General features: G+C 37.8%; 2 protein-coding genes across 2 annotated transcripts in view; both read left to right on the forward strand.

The window, feature by feature from the left end:
- Positions 1-19241, forward strand: part of PSMB4 (proteasome 20S subunit beta 4) — a 222733-nt gene that overhangs the window by 147547 nt on the left and 55945 nt on the right. The window lies entirely within an intron of this gene.
- The window catches only part of TUFT1 (tuftelin 1), a 47144-nt gene that overhangs the window by 13435 nt on the left and 14468 nt on the right, over positions 1-19241 (forward strand). The window contains 6 exon segments of the mRNA XM_079155351.1: positions 800-874; positions 1255-1356; positions 14442-14525; positions 15114-15218; positions 16699-16722; positions 16724-16750. Of these exon segments, the coding sequence (XP_079011477.1) occupies positions 800-874; positions 1255-1356; positions 14442-14525; positions 15114-15218; positions 16699-16722; positions 16724-16750 (417 nt within the window).

A 19241-nucleotide genomic window follows, 5' to 3' on the forward strand; every position in this document is an offset into this window, starting at 1 on the left:
CATTTTACAGATAAGAAAAATAAAAGTTAACTACCTGACCACACTGAGACTTAAGTATCTGACCAAAGACCTAATTTCTTCTCCATTAAGTTGGAAGGTTATCTTCTATAAGTATTTGAAAAGTTAAGAGGATTCTTTCAAACTTTCTAGGGTAAGATGATCCCTACTTTTCCTTCTTGCCCTTTCCCCCCCCTCAGGTTTTTAAATTGTATCCGCAAAGTTAATCGTTTACCCTTCTTTGAGTTTTGAAATCAGACTGATCTCTAGATAATACCTATTATCTTGCCTGCTTTCATTTGGATAATTTCTGTGTGGCTCAGAGAAATGGAGTATAAATTCAGGTATTTTCTTATAGTTGGTTCAGGAAGCATTTCCTAATCTTATAAAATGCTTCAGTAATTTCCTGGCTGATTGCCAAAGGCAGAAGTTGTGGATTGGAGATGGTCAGTCCAGGGATGACCTCCCCATGACAGCGGGAGGAGGGGAGGTGAGTAGTCCCTGCAGTGTGTTTCCTATAATGTGAGAACCACAACTCCACTATAGCTCTTTGGAGCAGTATGCTATATAGTGCCTGGTGTGGTAGAAAGAGGACTTTCAGATGCCTCAGAGACATGCCAACACCCAGGAGTGACTGATCTTAGGCAAACTAAGGCCATATCTCTGAGCCTCAGTTCTTGTCTGTGAATTAGTGATAGATCCTAAAGCTTACTCCACAGTGTTGGCTAATGTGCATCTGTACCAGTAGTACTTGTAGACTGCAAAGGTAAGGATTTATTGTTGCTGTCATTGTCATTATTAGGACAGCATGGACATTCTCAGACTTACTCTTCAGAGTGAACTGACGGGAGAGGAGCTAGAGCACATAGCCCAGAAGGTATTGAGGTTTCTGGTGGGTCAAGGCCTGTTTCCCTCAGGAAGTTCTCCTTCCTTGCTGCTGACCACTCACCCTGCCTGGAGCCACCTCTGCTGCTGTAAGCTTGGGAGCATCTCCTTTCAGACACATCCAGCTGTGCTCAGCATTGTGCCCTGCTTTGGTGGGTGGGAGATTCCCACTAAAGTAAAACTAACCTGCAATTTCTACTAATGGTCTCCATCCAGTGTTCTTGCTGTTATGTGGCTTCTTTTGGACGTCCTGAAATGAATTTTTGGATGGGAAAAGCAAACTAATGCTTCAAGTCTTTAGAGGAGCAGTTCTCAGTATTGGTCAAGGGGCTTGTGTGGTTTATGAGCCACTTTTCTGTCTCTTTTTGCCAGGCGGGCAGGAAGACCTATGCCATGGTGTCTGGCCATTCAACTGGTCATTCTCTGGCCTCAGAACTGGTGGAGTCCAATGATGGACATGAAGAGATCATTAAGGTAAGCTTAAAACACCTCCTTTTTCTCCTTATAGGCACATGCAAGGGAACAGCAGAATGTTGTGAAAGGGAGCTTGTCGTTTGATTGGAAGGAACTAGACCTAAGATGCTAGTTCTTGATCATCTCCTGGATGGATATTTTTTTTTCTTCAGTTGTTGATGGATTTTTATTTTATTTATTTATTTCTTTGTGGTGCTAAGACTTGAACTCACTGCCTCACACATGCTAGGCAGGCACTCTACCACTGAGCCACAACCCCAGCCCCTCCTGGACAGATTTTAATTAACCAGGAAACCACAGTCTACCTATAATGACTTTGGTACAGCATGACCTGGGGCATGGGGATGAGGGGATGATTTTTCTAGTTACCTATCCCCTTTGCCTATGTTTTGCTACTGGAGATTATGGAAGACAGGTGGGAGATGTGTTTATGGTACTTTTTTTTTTTTTTTAATTAAAATCTTTTTTATTTTTACAGACTGTATTTTGATTCATTGTACACAAATGGGATACAACTTTTCATCCCTATGGTTGTACACAATGTAGATTCACACCATTCATGTAATCATACATATACATAGGGTAATACTGTCTGTTTCATTCTGCCAACTTTCTGTCCTTCACCTACTTCCACCCCATTTTCCTCTATGCCTTCAAAAGTTCCTTCATTCTTCTCTTCCCCCTCACCTCCCCCCTTGTTATATATTGTCATGCACTTATCAGAGAAAACATTCATCCTTTGGTTTTTTGGGCTTGGCCTATTTCACTTAGCATGTTATTTTTCAACCTCATCCATTTACCAGCAAATGTCATAATTTTATTCTTTATTGCTGAGTATTATTTCATTGTGTATATATTACCACAGTTTCTTTATCCATTCATCAATTGAAGGGCATCTAGGTTGGTTCTACAATCTAGCTATTGTGAATTCAGCTGCTATGAACATTGATGTGGCTGCATCACTGTACTATGCTGATTTTAAGTCCTTTGGGTATAAACCAAGGAGTGGGATAGCTGGGTCAAATGGGTCCATTCCAAGCTTTCTGAGGAATCTCCACACTGCTTTCCAGAGTGGCTGTACCAATTTGCAACTCCACCAGCAATATATGAGTGCGCCTTTTTCCCCACATCTACGACAACACTTATTATTGCTTGTGTTCTTGATAATAGCCATTATAATTGGAGTTAGATGAAATCTTAGGGTGGTTTTAATGTGCATTTCTCTAAGTACTAGAGATGATGAGCACTTTTTTATATATTTGTTGATCACCTGTATATCTTCTTCTGTGAAGTGTCTGCCCATTTTCTTAGCCTATTTATCAATTGGGTTCTTTTTGTATTTTGGGTGTAAAGTTTTTTAAGTTCTTTATAAAGTTTGAGATGAGTGCTCTGTCTGAAGTGTGTGAGGAAAAGATTTTCTCCCACTCTGTAGGCTCTCTTTTCACGTTATTGATTGTTTCCTGTGCTGAGAAAAAACTTTTTAGTTTGAATCTATCCCATTCATTGATTCTTGCTTTTATTTCTTACGCTATGGGGATCTTGTTAAGGAAGTCTGATCCTAAGCCAACATGATGGAGATTCAGGCCTACTTTTTCTTCTATTTGGTGCAGGGACTCAGGTCTAATTCCTAGATCCTTAATTCATTTTGAGTTGAGTTTTGTACAGGGTGAGAGATAGGGGTTTAATTTCATTTTACTGCATATGGATTTCCAGTTTTCCCAGCACCATTTGTTGAAGAGGCTATCTTTTCTCCAGGCAACTTTGTCTAGTATGAGATAACTGTACTTATGTGGTTATGTCTCCATGTCTTCTATCCTGTACCATTGGTCTACCTGTCTATTTTGGTGCCAATACCATGCCATTTTTGTTACTATTGCTCTATGGTACAGTTTAAGGTCTGGTACTGTGATACCTCCTGCATCAATCTTCCTGCCCAGGATTGCTTTGGCTATTCTGGGTCTTTTGTTCTTCCAGATGAATTTCATGATTGCTTTTTCTGTTTCTATGAGAAATGTCATAGGGATTTTAATTGGAATTGTGTTAAATCTGTATAGCACCTTTGGAAGTATGGCCATTTTGATAATATTAATTCTGCCTATCCAAGAACACAGGAGATCTTTCCATCTTTTAAGGTTTTCTTCAATTTTTTTCTTTAATGTTTTGTAGTTTTCATTGTAGAGATCGTTCACCTCTTTGTTTAGATTGAGTCCCGAGTTTTTTTTTTTTTTTTTTTTTTTTTTTTTTTTTTTGAGGCTATTGCGAATGGAATTGTTTTCCTCCTTTCCCTTTCAGATGTTTCATCCTTATGTATAAAAGTGATTTAGATTTATATGTGTTGATTTTATATCCTGCTATTTTGCTGAATTCATTGATGAGGTCTAGAAGTTTTCTGGAGGAGTTTTTTGGATCCTCTAAATATAGAATCATGTCATCAGCAAATAGTGACAGCTTAAGTTCCTCTTTTCCTATTCCTATCCCTTTAATTTCTTTAGTCTGCCTAATTGCTCTGGCTAGAGTTTTGAGGACAATGTTAAATAGAAGTGGTGAAAGAGGACATCCCTGTCTTGTTCGCGTTTTTAAAGGGAATGGTTTCAGTTTTTCTCCATTAAGAATGATGTTGGCCATGGGCTTAGCATAAATAGCCTTTACAATGTTGAGGTATGTTCCTACTATTCCTATTTTTCCTAGTGTTTTGAGCATGAAGGGGTGTTGTATTTTGTTGAATGCTTTCTCTGCGTCAATTGAAATAATCATGATTTTTAACATTAAGCCTATTGATGAGATGAATTACATTTATTGATTTCCGGGTGTTGAACCAGCCTTGCTTTCTTGGGATGAACCCCACTTGATCATGGTGCACTATCTTCTTAATATGTTTTTTTTTTAAATTTATTTTTATTGTAAACAAATGGGATACATGTTGTTTCTATTTGTACATGGAGTAACAGCATACCACTTATGTAATTATACATTTACATAAGGTAATGATGTTTGATTCATTCTGTTATTTTTTCCTTGCCCCCACCCCTCCCATCCCTCTTTTTTCTCTATACAGTCCCTCCTTCCTCCATTCCTGCCCCCCTCCCACCCCCATTATGTGTCATCGTCCACTTATCAATGAGATCATTCACCCTTTGCATTTTTGAGATTGGCTTATCTCACTTTGCATGATATTCTCCAATTTCATCCATTTGCCTTCAAATGCCATAATTTTATTATAGCTGAGTAATATTCCATTGTATATATATATATCACAGTTTCTTTATCCATTCGTCAATTGAAGGACATCTAGGTTGGTTCCACAGTCTGGCAATTGTGAATTGAGCAGCTATGAACATTGATGTGGCTGTATCTCTGAAGTATGCTGATTTTAAGTCCTTTGGGTATAGGCCAAGGAGTGGGATAGCTGGGTCAAATGGTGGGTCCATTCCAAGTTTTCTAAGGAATTTCCACACTGCTTTCCAGAGTGTCTGCACTAATTTACAGCCCCACCAGCAATGTATGAGTGTACCTTCTTCCCCACATCCTGTCCAACACCTGTTGTTGCTTGTATTCTTGATAATCACCATTCTAATTGGGGTGAGATGGAATCTTGGTGTAGTTTTGATTTGCATTTCTCTTATTACTAAAGATGGTGAACATTTTTTCATATGTTTGTTGATTGCTTATAGATCTTCTTCTGTGAAGTATCTGTTCATTTCCTTAACTCATTTGTTGATTGGGTTATTTGTATTCTTGGTGTAGAGTTTTTTGAGTTCTTTATATATTCTGGAAATTAGTGCTCTATCTGAAGTATGAGTGGCAAAGATATTCTCCCACTCTGTAGGTTCTCTCTTCACATTGCTGATAGTTTCCTTTGCAAGAAAGCTATTTAGTTTGAATCTATCCCAGTTATTGATTCTTGCTTTTTTTTCTTGTGCTATGGGAGTCCTGTTAAGGAAGTCCGATCCTAAGCCAACAAGTTGAAGATTTGGACCTACTTTTTCTTCTATAAGATGAAGGGTCTCTGGTCTGATTTCAAGGTCCTTGATCCATTGTGAGTTGATTTTTGTGCAGGGCGAGAGATACGGGTTTAGTTTAATTCTGTTGCATATGGATTTCCAGTTTTCCCAGCACCATTTGTTGAAGAGGCTATCTTTTCTCCATTGCATATTTTTGGCACCTTTGTCTAGTATGAGAAAATTGTATTTATTTGGGTTTGTGTCTATGTCCTCTATTCTGTACCGTTGATCTACCTGTCTATTTTGGTGCCAATATCATGCCGTTTTTGTTACTATTGCTTTGTAGTATAGTTGAAGTTCTGGTCTTGTGATACCCCCTGTTTCATTCTTCCTGCTAAGGATTGCTTTAGCTATTCTGGGTTTCTTATTCTTCCAGATGAATTTTATGATTGCTTGCTCTATTTCTGTAAGGTACGTCATTGGGATTTTAATTGGAATTGCATTGAATCTGTATAACACTTTTGGTAGTATGGCCATTTTGACAATATTAATTCTGCCTATCCGAGAACATGGGAGATCTTTCCATCTTCTAAGGTCTTTCTCAATTTCTTTATTCAATGTTTTGTAGTTTTCATTGTAGAGATCTTTTACCTCTTTGGTTAGATTGATTCCCAGTATTTTATTTTTTTTGAGGCTATTGCAAATGGAGTTGTTTTCCTCATTTCCCTTTCAGCTGTTTCGTCGCTTGCATATAAAAATGCTTTAGATTTATGTGTGTTGATTTTATAGCCTGCTATTTTGCTGAATTCATTGATGAGGTCTAGAAGTTTTCTGGAGGAGGTTTTTGGATCCTCTAAATATAGAATCATGTCATCAGCAAATATGCATCCTTTCTTAATAAAAATAAAATCTTGCTCTGCAACTTCCTTTCAATTTCCCAGGATTCTGTTAAGGATTTTTGTGTCTGTTTTTATCAGAGATATTGGTCTAAAATCTTCTTTTCTCGATGTGTCTTTTTTGGTTTGGGTATCAGGGTGATACTAGCTTCATAGAATGAGTTTGGAAGGGTTCCCTCCTTTTCTATTTCCTGGAATACTTTGAGAAGTGTTGGAATGAGTCCTTCTTTGAAGGTCTTGTAGAACTCGACTGAGAATCCGTCTAGTCCTGGGCTTTTCTTGGATGGTAGGCTTTTAATGGCTTCTTCGATTTCATTGCTTGAAACTGATCTGTTTAAATTGTGTATGTCCTCCTGGTTCAGTTTGGGAGGAGCATATGTCTCTAGAAATTTTTTGGTGTCTTCGGTATTTTCTATTTTGTTGGAATATAGATTTTCAAAGTAGCTTTTCATTATGTTATATATTTCAGTAGTGTCTGTTGTGATATTTCCTTTTTCATCACGAATTTTAGTAATTCGAGTTTTCTCTCTCCTTCTCTTAGTGTGGCTAAGGGTTTGTCTATTTTGTTTACTTTTTCAAAGAACGAACTTTTCCTTTTGTCAATTTTTTGAATCGTTTCTTTTGTTTCAATTTCATTGATTTCAGCTCTGAGTTTAATTATTTCCTGTCTTTTACTACTTTTGGTGTTGTTCTGTTCTTTTTCTAAGGCTTTGAGCTGTAATGTTAGGTCATTTAGTTGTTGACTTTTTATTCTTTTCTTGAATGCATTCTATGCAATGAATTTTCCTCTTAGTACTGCTTTCATAGTGTCTCAGAGATTTTGATATGTTGTGTTGTTGTTCTCATTTACCTCTAAGAATTTTTTTTATCTCCTCCTAATGTTTTCTGTTATCCATGCTTCATTCAATAGCATATTATTTAGTCTCCAGGTGTTCGAGTAATTTCCGTTTTTTTATTTTGTCATTGATTTCTACTCTCATTCCATTATGATCTGATAGAACACAAGGTAGTATCTCTATTTTTTTGCATTTACTAAGGGCTGATTTGTGGCATAACATATGGTCTATTTTCAAGAAGGTTCCATGTGCTTCTGAGAAGAAAGTGTATTCACTTGTTGATGGATGGAATGTTCTATATATGTCTGTTTAAGTCCTAAATTGTTGATTGTGTTATTGAGTTCTGTGGTCTCTTTGTTTAGTTTTTGTTTGGAAGATCTATCCAGTGTTGACAGCAGTGTATTAAAGTTACCCAGAATTATTATGTTGTGGTCTATTTGATTCTGGAATTGAGAAGGATTTGTTTGATGTACATGGATGCACCGTTCGTTGTTTGGGGCATAAATGTTTACGATCATTATGTCTTCCTGATTTATGGTTCCCTTAAGCAGTATGAAATGTCCTTCTTTATTCCTTCTGACTAACTTTGGCTTGAAGTCTACTTTATCTGAAATAAGGATGGAAACACCTACTGAGTCCATGTGCTTGGTAGGTTTTTCCCCATCCTTTCACCTTTAGTCTGTGGATGTCTTTTTCTATGAGATGAGTCTTTTGCAGGCAGCATGTTGTTGGGTCTTTCTTTTTAATCCATTCTGCCAGTCTATGTCTTTTGATTGAGGAGTTTAGGCCATTAATGTTCAGGGTTATTATTGAGATATGATTTGTATTCCCAGTCAATTTGGGCTTATTTTTGTTTTTTAACTTGAGTTGATTTTCTCCTTCGATTGGTTTTTCCTTTAAAGTAGTTCCTCCCTTTGCTGACCTACATTGTTATTTTTTATTTCCTCCTGTTGGAATATTTTGCTGAGAATATTCTGCATCACAGCCTTTCTATTTGTAAATTCTTTTAACTTTTACTTATCATGGAAGGATTTTATTTCATCTTCAAATCTGAAGGTTAGTTTTGCTGGGTATAGGATTCTTGGTTGGCAACCATGTTCTTTCAGAGCTTGAAATATGTTGTTCCAGGCCCTTCTAGCTTTTAAAGTCTGGGCTGAGAAATCTGCTGATATCCATATGGATTTCCTTCTATATGTAATCTGATGCTTTTCTCCTCGCAGCTTCAAAATCCTATCTTTATTTTGTATGTTAGGCATTTTCATTATTATGCACCTTGGTGTGGATCTGTTGTAATTTGTGCATTTGGTGTTCTGTAAGCCTCTTGTATTTGAGTTTCCATTTCATTCTTCAGGTTGGGAAATATTCTGATGTTATTAATTGAATAGGTTGTTTCATTCCCCCCCCCCCCCCCCTTTTTTTTTGGTATCTCTGTGCCTTCCTCAATTCCAATAGTTCTTAAATCTGGTCTTTTCATGATGTCCCATATTTCTTGGAGGTTCTGTTCATGATTCTTACCATCTTCTCTCTTTGGGCAACTTTATTTTCAAGATTAATATTTTGTCTTCATTATCTGAGGTTCTTTCTTTCAAGTGGTCTAGTCTTTTGGTGATGCTTTCCATTGAGTTTTTTATTTGTTTATTGTTTCCTTCATTTCAAGGATTTCTTTTTTTTTTTTTTTTTTGAGATCTCTATCTCTTGGTTGAAATGATCTTTTGCTTCTTGCAGTTGTTCTTTCAACTGCTTATTTGTGTGATCATTAATTGCCTGCATTTGCTCTCTTATCTCATCTTTTGTTTCATGAGTCATTTTAATTATGTGTAATCTGAACTCCTTTTCTGGCATTTCTTCTACCATACTGTCACTGGATTCTATTAACATAGAATCTAGATTTGTTTGGATCATTTTCTTCCCTTGTTTTTTCATGTTGTTGTTCATATATCTTCTCCTCTAGCAGTACAGATCTGGGGTATTGCAGTTTCCCCCATATAGGCTTATAGTAACCCTATAGGTTTCTAATATCTTTTCTGACAATGAGCTTCCAGTCTCCAGCAGGCATCTCAGGATGAGATTTGTCCCACCTAAAGATGGGGAGATATGACTTCCAGGATTATCTAAGATGGCTGCTCTTCCTTCCAAATGTGTTGGCAAATGGGGAGCTGCAGCACAGGTTGTGGGCATGATCCACTGGAGGTCCTGGAGGCAGGGTATGGTTGGTCTGATTGCTGGATCTTGGAGGCAGTCCGTTGGTAAAGGGTTCTGGTGGTAGGTGCAGTCATTGGTCTGGGGGTCCTGGCGGCGGGGAGCAGTCAGTGATCTGAGGGCCCTGTAGGCAGGGAATGGTTGATTGGGCTGAGGGGTCCTGGAGATGGGGCTCAGTCAGTCTGGCCAGGGGTCCTATAGGTCCTTGTTGTTGTCCCAAAATGGCGGCGCAGCACGGTGTAACCAAACCTGCAGGTACTGTGACAGTGAACTTCCAGGTAACAGCAGGCAGCTGGGACTCCACTGGAGGTCTGTGGTCAGTCTGCTGGCTGCTGTCGGACAATCAGCAGGTGAACCTCGGGGCTGTGGGTGATTGGTAGGTGAAAGGCAGGCAATGGACAGGCAAGAGGGCAAGGCAAATGGGCGGATGGTAGGCTCCAGACAGTGAGTAATCTGCACTCAAAAGTAGTCGATATGCTGGCAGACTGCAGTTAATTGTAGTAGACAAATGGAGTAAACAGCAGGGGATCGCTAAGCTGCAACAACTGCCTCACCAAGAAACAGATATCCTCTGCTTGAAACCCGGGTTATGGAACGACAAGGAACGCAGCCTCCCTCTAGTATGCCGTTTTGGATCTCTATCTGGTACTTACTTTTAAAAATTAAAACAATTTGGCTGGACATGGTGGCACATGTCTGTAATCTGAGCAACTCTGGGGGCTGAGGCAGGAGGATCACAAGTTCAAGGCCACCTTGACCAGGTAGGGAGACCCTGTCTCAAAATAAAAATAGAATGTGGTGGGATGTACCTCAGTGGTAGAGTGCCCCTGGGTTCAATATCTGTATTACACAAAATTAAATAAAATAAAACAATTTGCCTGGTGCAGTGGTGCACATCTGTAATCCCAGCTACTCAGAAGGCTGAGGTAGGAGGATCTTAAGTTCAAGACTAGACTCAGCCAATTTAGTGAGAGCCTGCCTCAGTAAAAAATAAAAAGGACTAGGGATGTAGCTCAGTGGTAGGATGCTCCTGGGTTCAATTTTCAGTACCAGGAAAAAAAAAATTAAAACAATTTTTTGTTACTTCTTTTTTTTTTTTGCTGTGCTGGGGATTGAACCCAGGACCTTGTGCTTACAAGGCAAGCACTCTACCAACTGAGCTATATCCCCAGCTCTGTATTTCTTTTTTAAAAAATTTTTGCAATATAACTCACACCCATACAATTGACCTACTATTTAGTGATTTTTTTAGTGTGTTTGCAGAGTTAACTTTAACCATCACTATTGTTAATTCCAGAACGCTTTCAGTTATTCTTCCCAGCTCCTGGCAACCACTAGTCTACTTTCTGTCTCCCTCTCTCGATTCACCTATTCTGGCTATTTCATATAAAGGAACCATACAATAGATGACCTTTTGTCTTTCACTTAGCATACTTTTAAAGTCATCTATGTTGTAGTTTATATTGGTACTTATTCATTTTATGAATAGTATACCATCAATTGGTAAAATATTTGGGTTGTTTTTCATTTCTGACTTTTGTGAATAATGCTGGTATAAATTCTCATGTACAAATTTTTGTGTGAACTTATGTTTCCAAGCTTCTTGGGTATGTCCCAAGGAGTGAAATTGCTAGGTCATGTGGTAACTCTATATTTAATTTGTTGAGGGACTGCCAAACCTTTTTCCAAAGAAGTTGCCACATTTTACATTTCCAACTTTCTCTACATGCTGGTCAACACTTGTTATTATCTGTCTTTTAGATTATAGCCACCCTAGTGAGTGTGAAGTGTTATCCTCATGGTTTTAATTTGCATTTTCATCATGACTAATGATGTTGAACATCTTCTTATGTGTTTACTGCCCATTTATATTATCTTTTTTGGAAGAAATATTTACTAAAATCCTTACTCATTTAAAAGTAAAAATGATTGTGGGGTTGTGGCTCAGCAATAAGAGCGCTCACCTAGCCACATGTGAGGCACTGGGTTCAGTTGTCAGTACCACGCATAAATAAATAAAATAAGGTATTGTGTTCACCTACAACTAAAAAAAATTTTTTTTTTTAAACCCAGTTGTCTTTTAATTGTTAAGTTCTGAAAATTTCTTTGTCTATTCTGGATACTAGACCCCTTATCAGATATATGATTTGCAAATATTTTCTCCTATTTTGTGGATTATCTTTTAATTTTCCTGACAATATCCTTTGAAGCACAGAAGTTTTTAATTTAAAAAAAAAAATTGTAGTTGTAGGTGGATAGCATGTCTTAATTTGTTTATTTTTATGTGGTACTAAGGGATTGAACCCAGAATCTCATATATGCCAGGCAAAGTGCTCTGCCATTGAGCTACAGCCCTAGCCCCAGAAGTTTTTAAACTTTGATGATGAAATTTTTATGAATAGATCTGCAATCCATTTTGGGTTAATTTTTGTGGACAGTATAAGGAGGAGCCAAGCTCATTTTTGGCAAGTAGGTATCCACTTTTCCCAGCACCATTTATTGAAAAGATAATCTCCCTATTCCATTGGAATTGTCTTGGCATTCTTGAAAAAGTCATTTGAGTGTATTATTAAGTATTATTATTGCTTCTGGATGTTCAGTTTTATTTCAGTGATCTACATGTCAACTCTTATGCCAGTATCCCTGTCTTGATTTCTGTAGTTTTTTTTTTTTTTTTTAATTTATAGTAAATTTGACATTGGAGAATGTGTGTGAGTCCTTCAGCCTTGTTCCTTTTCAAGATTGTTTTAGCTATTCAGGGTTACTTGTGTTTCGTATGAATTTGAGGATCAGCTTATTAGTTTCTGTAAGAAGCCAGCCTGGATTTTAATAGGAATTATGCTCATCTGTTGGTCAATTTGGAGAATATTGCCTGTTTTAACAATATTGAGTTTTACAATCCATGAAAATGGGATGTTCTTTACTTTTTTTTTTTTTTTTTTTTTTAGGTCTTTGATTTTCTTTCAATGTTTTATAGTTTCAGAAAACAAGTCTTGAACTTCTTTCGTTAAATTATTTGTAAGGCTTTTTTTCCCCTTTTTAATACTATTATAAATGGAAATACTTCTTAATTGTTGATTATTAGTATATAGAAATACAACTAATATTTTATATGTTGATCTAGTATCCTTCAACCTTGCTGAACTTACTTAGGATTTTCTATATAGGTTATGTCATCTACAAATGGAGATAATTTTACTTCTTTTTTCCTTTCCTATCCCAGCATCTTTAATTACTTTCTTTTCTCAAAGACATTGTATGCCCCTTGAGGAAAGCAAAACTACTTCATAATCCGATCAGTGTAACCACTTGAACATGTATCTTATTGTATGTCCTCCCAAACATTTTTCTCCTATATGTGTTTTTTTTCAAGCCAGTGAAATTGTATTATTACACTGTTCTATCCTCTCCCCCTGCCCATATTTTAATGATATAATATCATCTGTGTCTAAATGTAAATATCTGACATTTTAATGACTGCATAGTATTCTGTTAAAGACTGACCATAGGGGCTGGGGACGTAGCTCAGTTACTAGAGTGCCAAGCACAAGGCCCTGGGTTTCCATAATTAATCATCTATTGTTGGGCATTTTGTCTGTTTCCATTCTTTTATAACCATGCATAATATTTGTGGAATTTTGCCACATGGTCCTGTGTGGGTGAGGAAAGGGTTCCTATCAGAGGGATGGGCTGGCTGTGAATAATAGCTAAAAAATTTATTAATCATCAAGAGAAACAGGAGACAGAATTATCTTTAGAATGGGGGTGTGACAGGTTGAGCCATTCATAAGGGTCTAGCTCTAACAAAAATGGGGGAGCCCATGTTTTCTTTATTTTTTTAGGGATACAGATCAAAGGGGACCTGGTAGGAGCTTCTTTGGTGAGAAACACGATGGGGTGGCTTTAAGCAAGCCATTTTGCTCTAGCAGGTCACTGGCACATCCAGGGCCTGCAGACTCCAGCAGTGAACCAGTTTGCAGGGAAACCACATACTCCAGGTAATCTGGAGCAATATTTCATAATTGTCAGTTCCTGAAAGCCAGATTTCTGTGTCTAATGGCTCAACCAGGACAGGTTTTATTTGCTGGCCATGAATGGCGCCCCATAGTAGATCATGTTACTAAATTGTGTATGTATTTTATAATGCAAGTAATACAGAAATACTGTCTCAATTTTTAAAGATTCAAGCATGGTATGCAGAGCAAAGTATTCAAAATCCCCCTTTTGTGCCCCCCTTTCACAGAAGGAGCCACAGTGAATGGTGGCTATGCATTCTTCCAGTTCCTTTCTATAAATATATTTATATTAAACCCCATATAGTTATATGCTGTTTAACATAATTTTTTGCATTAGGATAAATTCTCAGAAGTAGTTTTAACTACAGTATTTTCAACTCTTCTATTTTTTTTTTTTCTGTAGCATTTTTTTTTTATTGTAAACAAATGGGATACATGTTGTTTTGTCTGTACATGGGATAAAGGACCATACCATTTGTATAATCATAAATTTACATATGGTAATGTTGTTTGATTCATTCTATTATTTTTCCCTTCCCCCCACCCCTCCCACCTTTCTTTTCCCTCTAAACAGTCCTTTCTTCCTCCATTCTTGCCCCCCCTCCCTAACCCTAACCCTAACCCTAACCCTAAACCCTAACACTAACTCCTCCCGCCCCCCTCCCCCTTATGTGTCATCATCCACTTCAAACTCTTCTATTTTAAATCACCAAATTGCTACCCAGTAAATTGGTGGTAAAAATCATCCTTCTACCAATATATCAGATGTGTTCTTATATGAATTGATTTATTTTATTTATTTATTGTTTTATATATATTTTTTAGTTGTCAATGGATATTTTATTTTATTTATTTATATGTGGTGCTGAGTATTGAACCCAGGGCCCACACATGCCAAGCAGGTGCTCTACCACTGAGCCACACCTCCAGCCCCTGGAATTAAGTAACTTGAGGTTTCTTTTTTTTTTTTTTTTGGTATTAGGAATTGAACCCAGGGGTGCTTACCACTGAGCCAATCTTTCAACCCCTTTTTAGTTTTCATTTTGAGACAGGGCCTAGCTAACTTGCTGAGGACTGGCTTTGAACTTGTGATCCTCTTGCCTCAACTTCCTGAGTCCCTGGGAATACAGGCATGTGCCACTGCACCCAGCTTAATTTGAGGTTTCTTAACTAAATAGCATGTCTTTTCTACTTCAGGTGTACTTGAAGGGAAGGTCTGGAGATAAGATGATCCATGAGAGAATTAACCAGCTGAAAAGTGAGGTCCAGTATATCCAGGAGGTGGGTTACCCTTTCCTTCTGAGGAAGTACCTTTGCCATTTCGCCTAAACCTTACATTTGGAGGGGCTTCTCTTTTGTATGGGGACTGTTTTTTCCCCCTTCTGCTCACTTTGTATCACTGAAGTGCCATCACACTCTCATGTGTCCCATATCACTTTTGACCCTTTGGATTCCAATTCACTAATCAACAAATACTTATTAAGTACTATGTGCCTAGCGATTTCCCCCTGCTGCTCTATCTAATATTCTCAGCCACTTTCCCAACCCATCCCTGACTTGTTTCTCCTTGGCATTTACCACCATAATCATACTATACATAGTATGTACTATACTGATTTGTCTTTTGTATTATGTATCTTCCCAACTAGAATGTTAGCTTACCAAGGCAAGGGTTTCCTTTATTTGGTTGCTTGTGAAGGAAGGACTGGGCTGTCACCCATTTGTCTGTACAAATGGTGAAGGCTCTTCTGTCACACAGCCAGTACTTAGAATCATGCCAGACTCATAGTAGTATAGGCTGGGGATGGGACATAAAGTTTGATTTCTTTCCCTACCCTGAAGCTCAAATTTCTTGCCCTCCCCTCCCAGGCCAGAAACTGCCTGCAGAAGCTCCGGGAGGATATAAGTAGCAAGCTTGACAGGGATCAAGGAGACTCTCTCCATCGACAGGAGATACAGGTAATAGGAAATGGTGTCAAATCTAGCACCACAGCAAAGAAGGGAAAGATGTAGAGGATGCTGAAGCTTATAGTCTAGTTAGGGATCCCAGCAGGTAGGCACTTGCATTTACACTTATCAGCCTACATACTTCTCCTTAAATACTACATAAAATTGAATTTATGTAAATTAAATTATCATGTTTTTGGCAAAAACTCTTATCAATATATTCTATAATCAATTGTCTAGTAATACAGAAAATTATAAAAGCAATCACCCATAAGTCCAGACTTCTCATAAGTTTATTTTGCTGAATTTGAGTGATACTTATCTTGTGTAAACTGAGATCTTGGTCTTAACCTTTGGTTTATCTGTGTATAAAGCTCTCTCTCTTCTGGGATGGGAAACTCCTTGAGGTTAGAGGTTCACCACCCTGTCCCTTTATCCTTATGCTGGCCCCAGGTGTGGGATTAAAAAAAGACATCAGTAAAATATTAGACCAAAAAGATTGGAAAAGCCTGTCTTGGGATGGATATCTGGAACTCCCTGCTTTTCAACATTTCCAAAATTCTAGAATGGCAATGTCTTCAGAAGAGGAGAGCTATCTCTTCTTGACTTTACTCTCATCCTCCTTAAGATTCTGAGTTGTGTCTCGAATTTGCATTTTGGGTGTGGCAGGATGCCCCATCCCTCTGAAAGAACAGTAGCCTAGTCACTGGTGCTAGGAATGTTCCTCTTTGTCTTGGGCATGTACTAGCTTTATGTAATGGACGTTCCCTAGTTTATTTTGATTTGACTGAAAGTAGGACTTTCAGTACCTGATGTCACATCTGCCTGTAGGAGGTGATAACCTTGTGTAGTTAGACACTGACTCCAAAGCCCAGGCTTCTTGTCTGTACAAACCAGAAGTCATATGATGACTGATCAAGCTTGGGTTTAGAAAGAATTATAGCAAAAGCTACTTTCCCTTTTGATTTATGCTTTGTCAAACTTCATCAGTGTCCCTGTAGGTTAGGGAAACGCTTTGTCTGTGGCAAGCAGCTGCTTGTATTCTAGGAGGAATCGGCCTCACATATTTTCCGATCGTCTGAAAGGTTTTAGCCTGAGGTTTCTTTCTCTCTCTCCCCACAAGGTGAGTGTATTCCCTCTCAAAGCCATGTTTCCACCCTATCTCTGGTTTCTGTTTTCCCATGGAACACTGGAAGTCTTTTTCTTTATTTCATTCCTCCCTTTCCTTCATCTTTCCTTTACTCTCATCCTTCTCTGCTTTCCTTTCTTTCTATTCCTTCTTCTCTCCCTCCCTCTTTTTCCTTTTCCTTTCTCTCTTCTTGTCTCCTCCTTTTCTTTTCTGCTTCTCTCCCTCTTTCCTTTTCACTTCCTTCCCTCCTTCCTCTTCCAAGATTTGAGATCTTAGGAATATAATGTTTCAAGTTGGTTGGTTGATTGGTTGTTTGGTTACTTTAATTATGTTAACTAACAATTTTATTTTTCTTCAACCAGATGGTGCTAGGAAAAGCCAAATGGCTATAGTCAGGGGTCCCACAAGCATATACAGCAGCCCACCTGAGGTAAGTAGCAGAGGGGACCTCACCATGTGACTGCTGTTCTGAGTCCCTTTCTTTTTTGCTTTCTCTGTCTGTCTCTGTCTTTCTCTCTAAATACAAGAGTAATATTTGGTGTGAAATTTCAAATAGAGGGCCAGTCACAGTGGCACATGCCTGTAATCCCAGTGACTTGGAAGGCTGAGGCAGGAGGATTGCAAGTTTCAGGCCATGCTAGCCTCCGCACTTTAGTAAGACCCTGTCTCAAAATTTAAAAACATTTGAAAAAGGACTGAGAATGTAGCTCAGTGGTAAAAGCACCCCGGATTCAATTCTAAGTTTAAAAAGAAAAAATCAAATAGAGAAAAAAAAACCTTCCTAACCTACTGCTTGGAAATTTTTCACTTGACAGATTGAAGTGGGTGAATCCTTCTAGCATAGTGCATCTTATCCCTGGCTGCCCATTGGAATGACCTTGGGAGCCTTAAATGAGATATTGTTACATAGTTGTTCTGAGACGTGGCTGGGCATCAAGACTTTTAAAGGTTCTTCAGGTGATTCTAAACTCAGTATTCTGGAGTATTTTTTCTATGCACAGACACTCATATTTAAATAGTATATGTATATTAAGCACTATCATATATACATAAATATATATGTGTTGTATATACATCCTTTTCACAGATGCAGTCATGGTAAATACATTATTCCTTGCTTTTCATTTTTGTTCAAATGAGGAGTATATTGTAAGCTTTTTTCCATGTTAGTTACATGTAGATCTACCTCATTCTTTTGAATAATTGCTATGGTGTTTCTTTCTATGGCCATACTTTTTTTTTTTTTTTGCGGGGCGGGGGTACCAGGGATCGAACTCAGGGGCACTTGACTACTGAGCCACATTCAATGTAGGACTCGAAATGTGGCTATAAAATGTTTTTCAGTTTATATTATGGACTAGTGTTATTTCTTTTTTCTGTTTTTTTTTTCTTTTTTTTTTTTTAACCCAATATGTTTTTAAGATTTTACTTTACTATATTAAAATGTAGTTTGTCATTTTTTCCTTCTACATGTAAAAAGTGTTTTTCATTTTTGTTTTTGGCACTGGAGATTCAATCTGGGGCATTTAAACACTAAGCAGCAACCCAGCCCATTTTATTTTTATTTATCTTTTGGTTGAGACAAGGTCTTGCTAAGTGACTGAGGCTGATCTCAAATTCAGGATCCTCCTACCTCAGTCTCCCAAGTTGCTGGGATTACACACATGTGCCACTGTGCCTGGCTCTCTCTCCTATGTGTAAATAAAGTTTATAACTCAGGGTTTTTTTCCCCCTTCATATTATATCATATGATAAAATAGGTATTTTCTTAAAAAATTTTCCCATAACATTAAATAGTCTTATGAAGACACTGTTGAACAAATACATTATGGATATGTTCTAGAAGACTTTTAAAGAATTTTTACCTGCCTAGCTGCTAAGGTAAGGATATAGGGAATTGACAAGATAACTTAATGATGTCTAGATTTTAAATGCTGTGATTCTAGTTACCTTGTTTTAGATCTGAAGTTGGATTTTTCTTTTCTCTGAATCACTGTATTTGGCCAATATATTATTATTATTATTATTATTTTAAAATATTTTGTTTTAGTTGTAGATGAACACAATACCTTTATTTTATTTATTTATTTATTTTTGTGAGGATCAACCCAGGGCCTCACGCATGCTAGGCAAGCGCTCTACCACTGAGCCACAACCCCAGCCCTGGCCAGTATATTATTGGCAAAAGATTGTAACAGGGCTGGGGTGGTTGCTCAGTGATAGAGTGCTCACCTAGCATATGTGAGGCACTGGGTTCAATTCTCACAAAAATAAATAATAAATAAAATAAAGGTATTGTGTTCATCTACAACTAAAAAAAAAAAAAAAGAAAGAAAGATTATAACAGCACCTGATAATGTCTTTTCAACTTCTTTCTTCTCACAAGCTCAAAGTGTTACCGAATATTAACTTGCTTACTTTTGATCAATCTGTAAGGCCAGTATACTAAGGAGTCTTCTCCATGTTTCACAGATAAAGAAATGGAGGCAACCAGGCAAGGTGGCACACACTTATAATCCCAGCTACTAGGGAGGCTGAGGTAGGAAGGTAGCAAGTTTGAGGTCAGCCTGGGAAATTTAGTGAGCTCAAAAAATAAAAAGGGCTGAGGATGTAGCTCAGTGTTTTAAAGTGCTCCTGGGTTGCAGTCTTAGTACCAGGAGAGAAATAAAACAATTTGCTAGCCATAATCATCCAACTATTTTAGGACACATTCAATAATTTATTTATTGTATTTTATTTTTTTGGTATTGGAAATTGAACCTAGGGGTGCTTAACCTCTGAGCAACACTCCCAGCCCCCTTTTAAGAAATATTTTATTTAGAGACAAGGTCTCATTGAATTTCTTAGGGCCTTGTTAAGTTGCTGAGGCTGCCTTTGAACTCAAGATCCTCCAGCTTCCTGCCTCAGCCTCCTGAGTTGCT

Source organism: Sciurus vulgaris (assembly GCF_902686455.1).
Source record: "Sciurus vulgaris genome assembly, chromosome: 1".
NCBI lineage: Eukaryota > Metazoa > Chordata > Mammalia > Rodentia > Sciuridae > Sciurus > Sciurus vulgaris.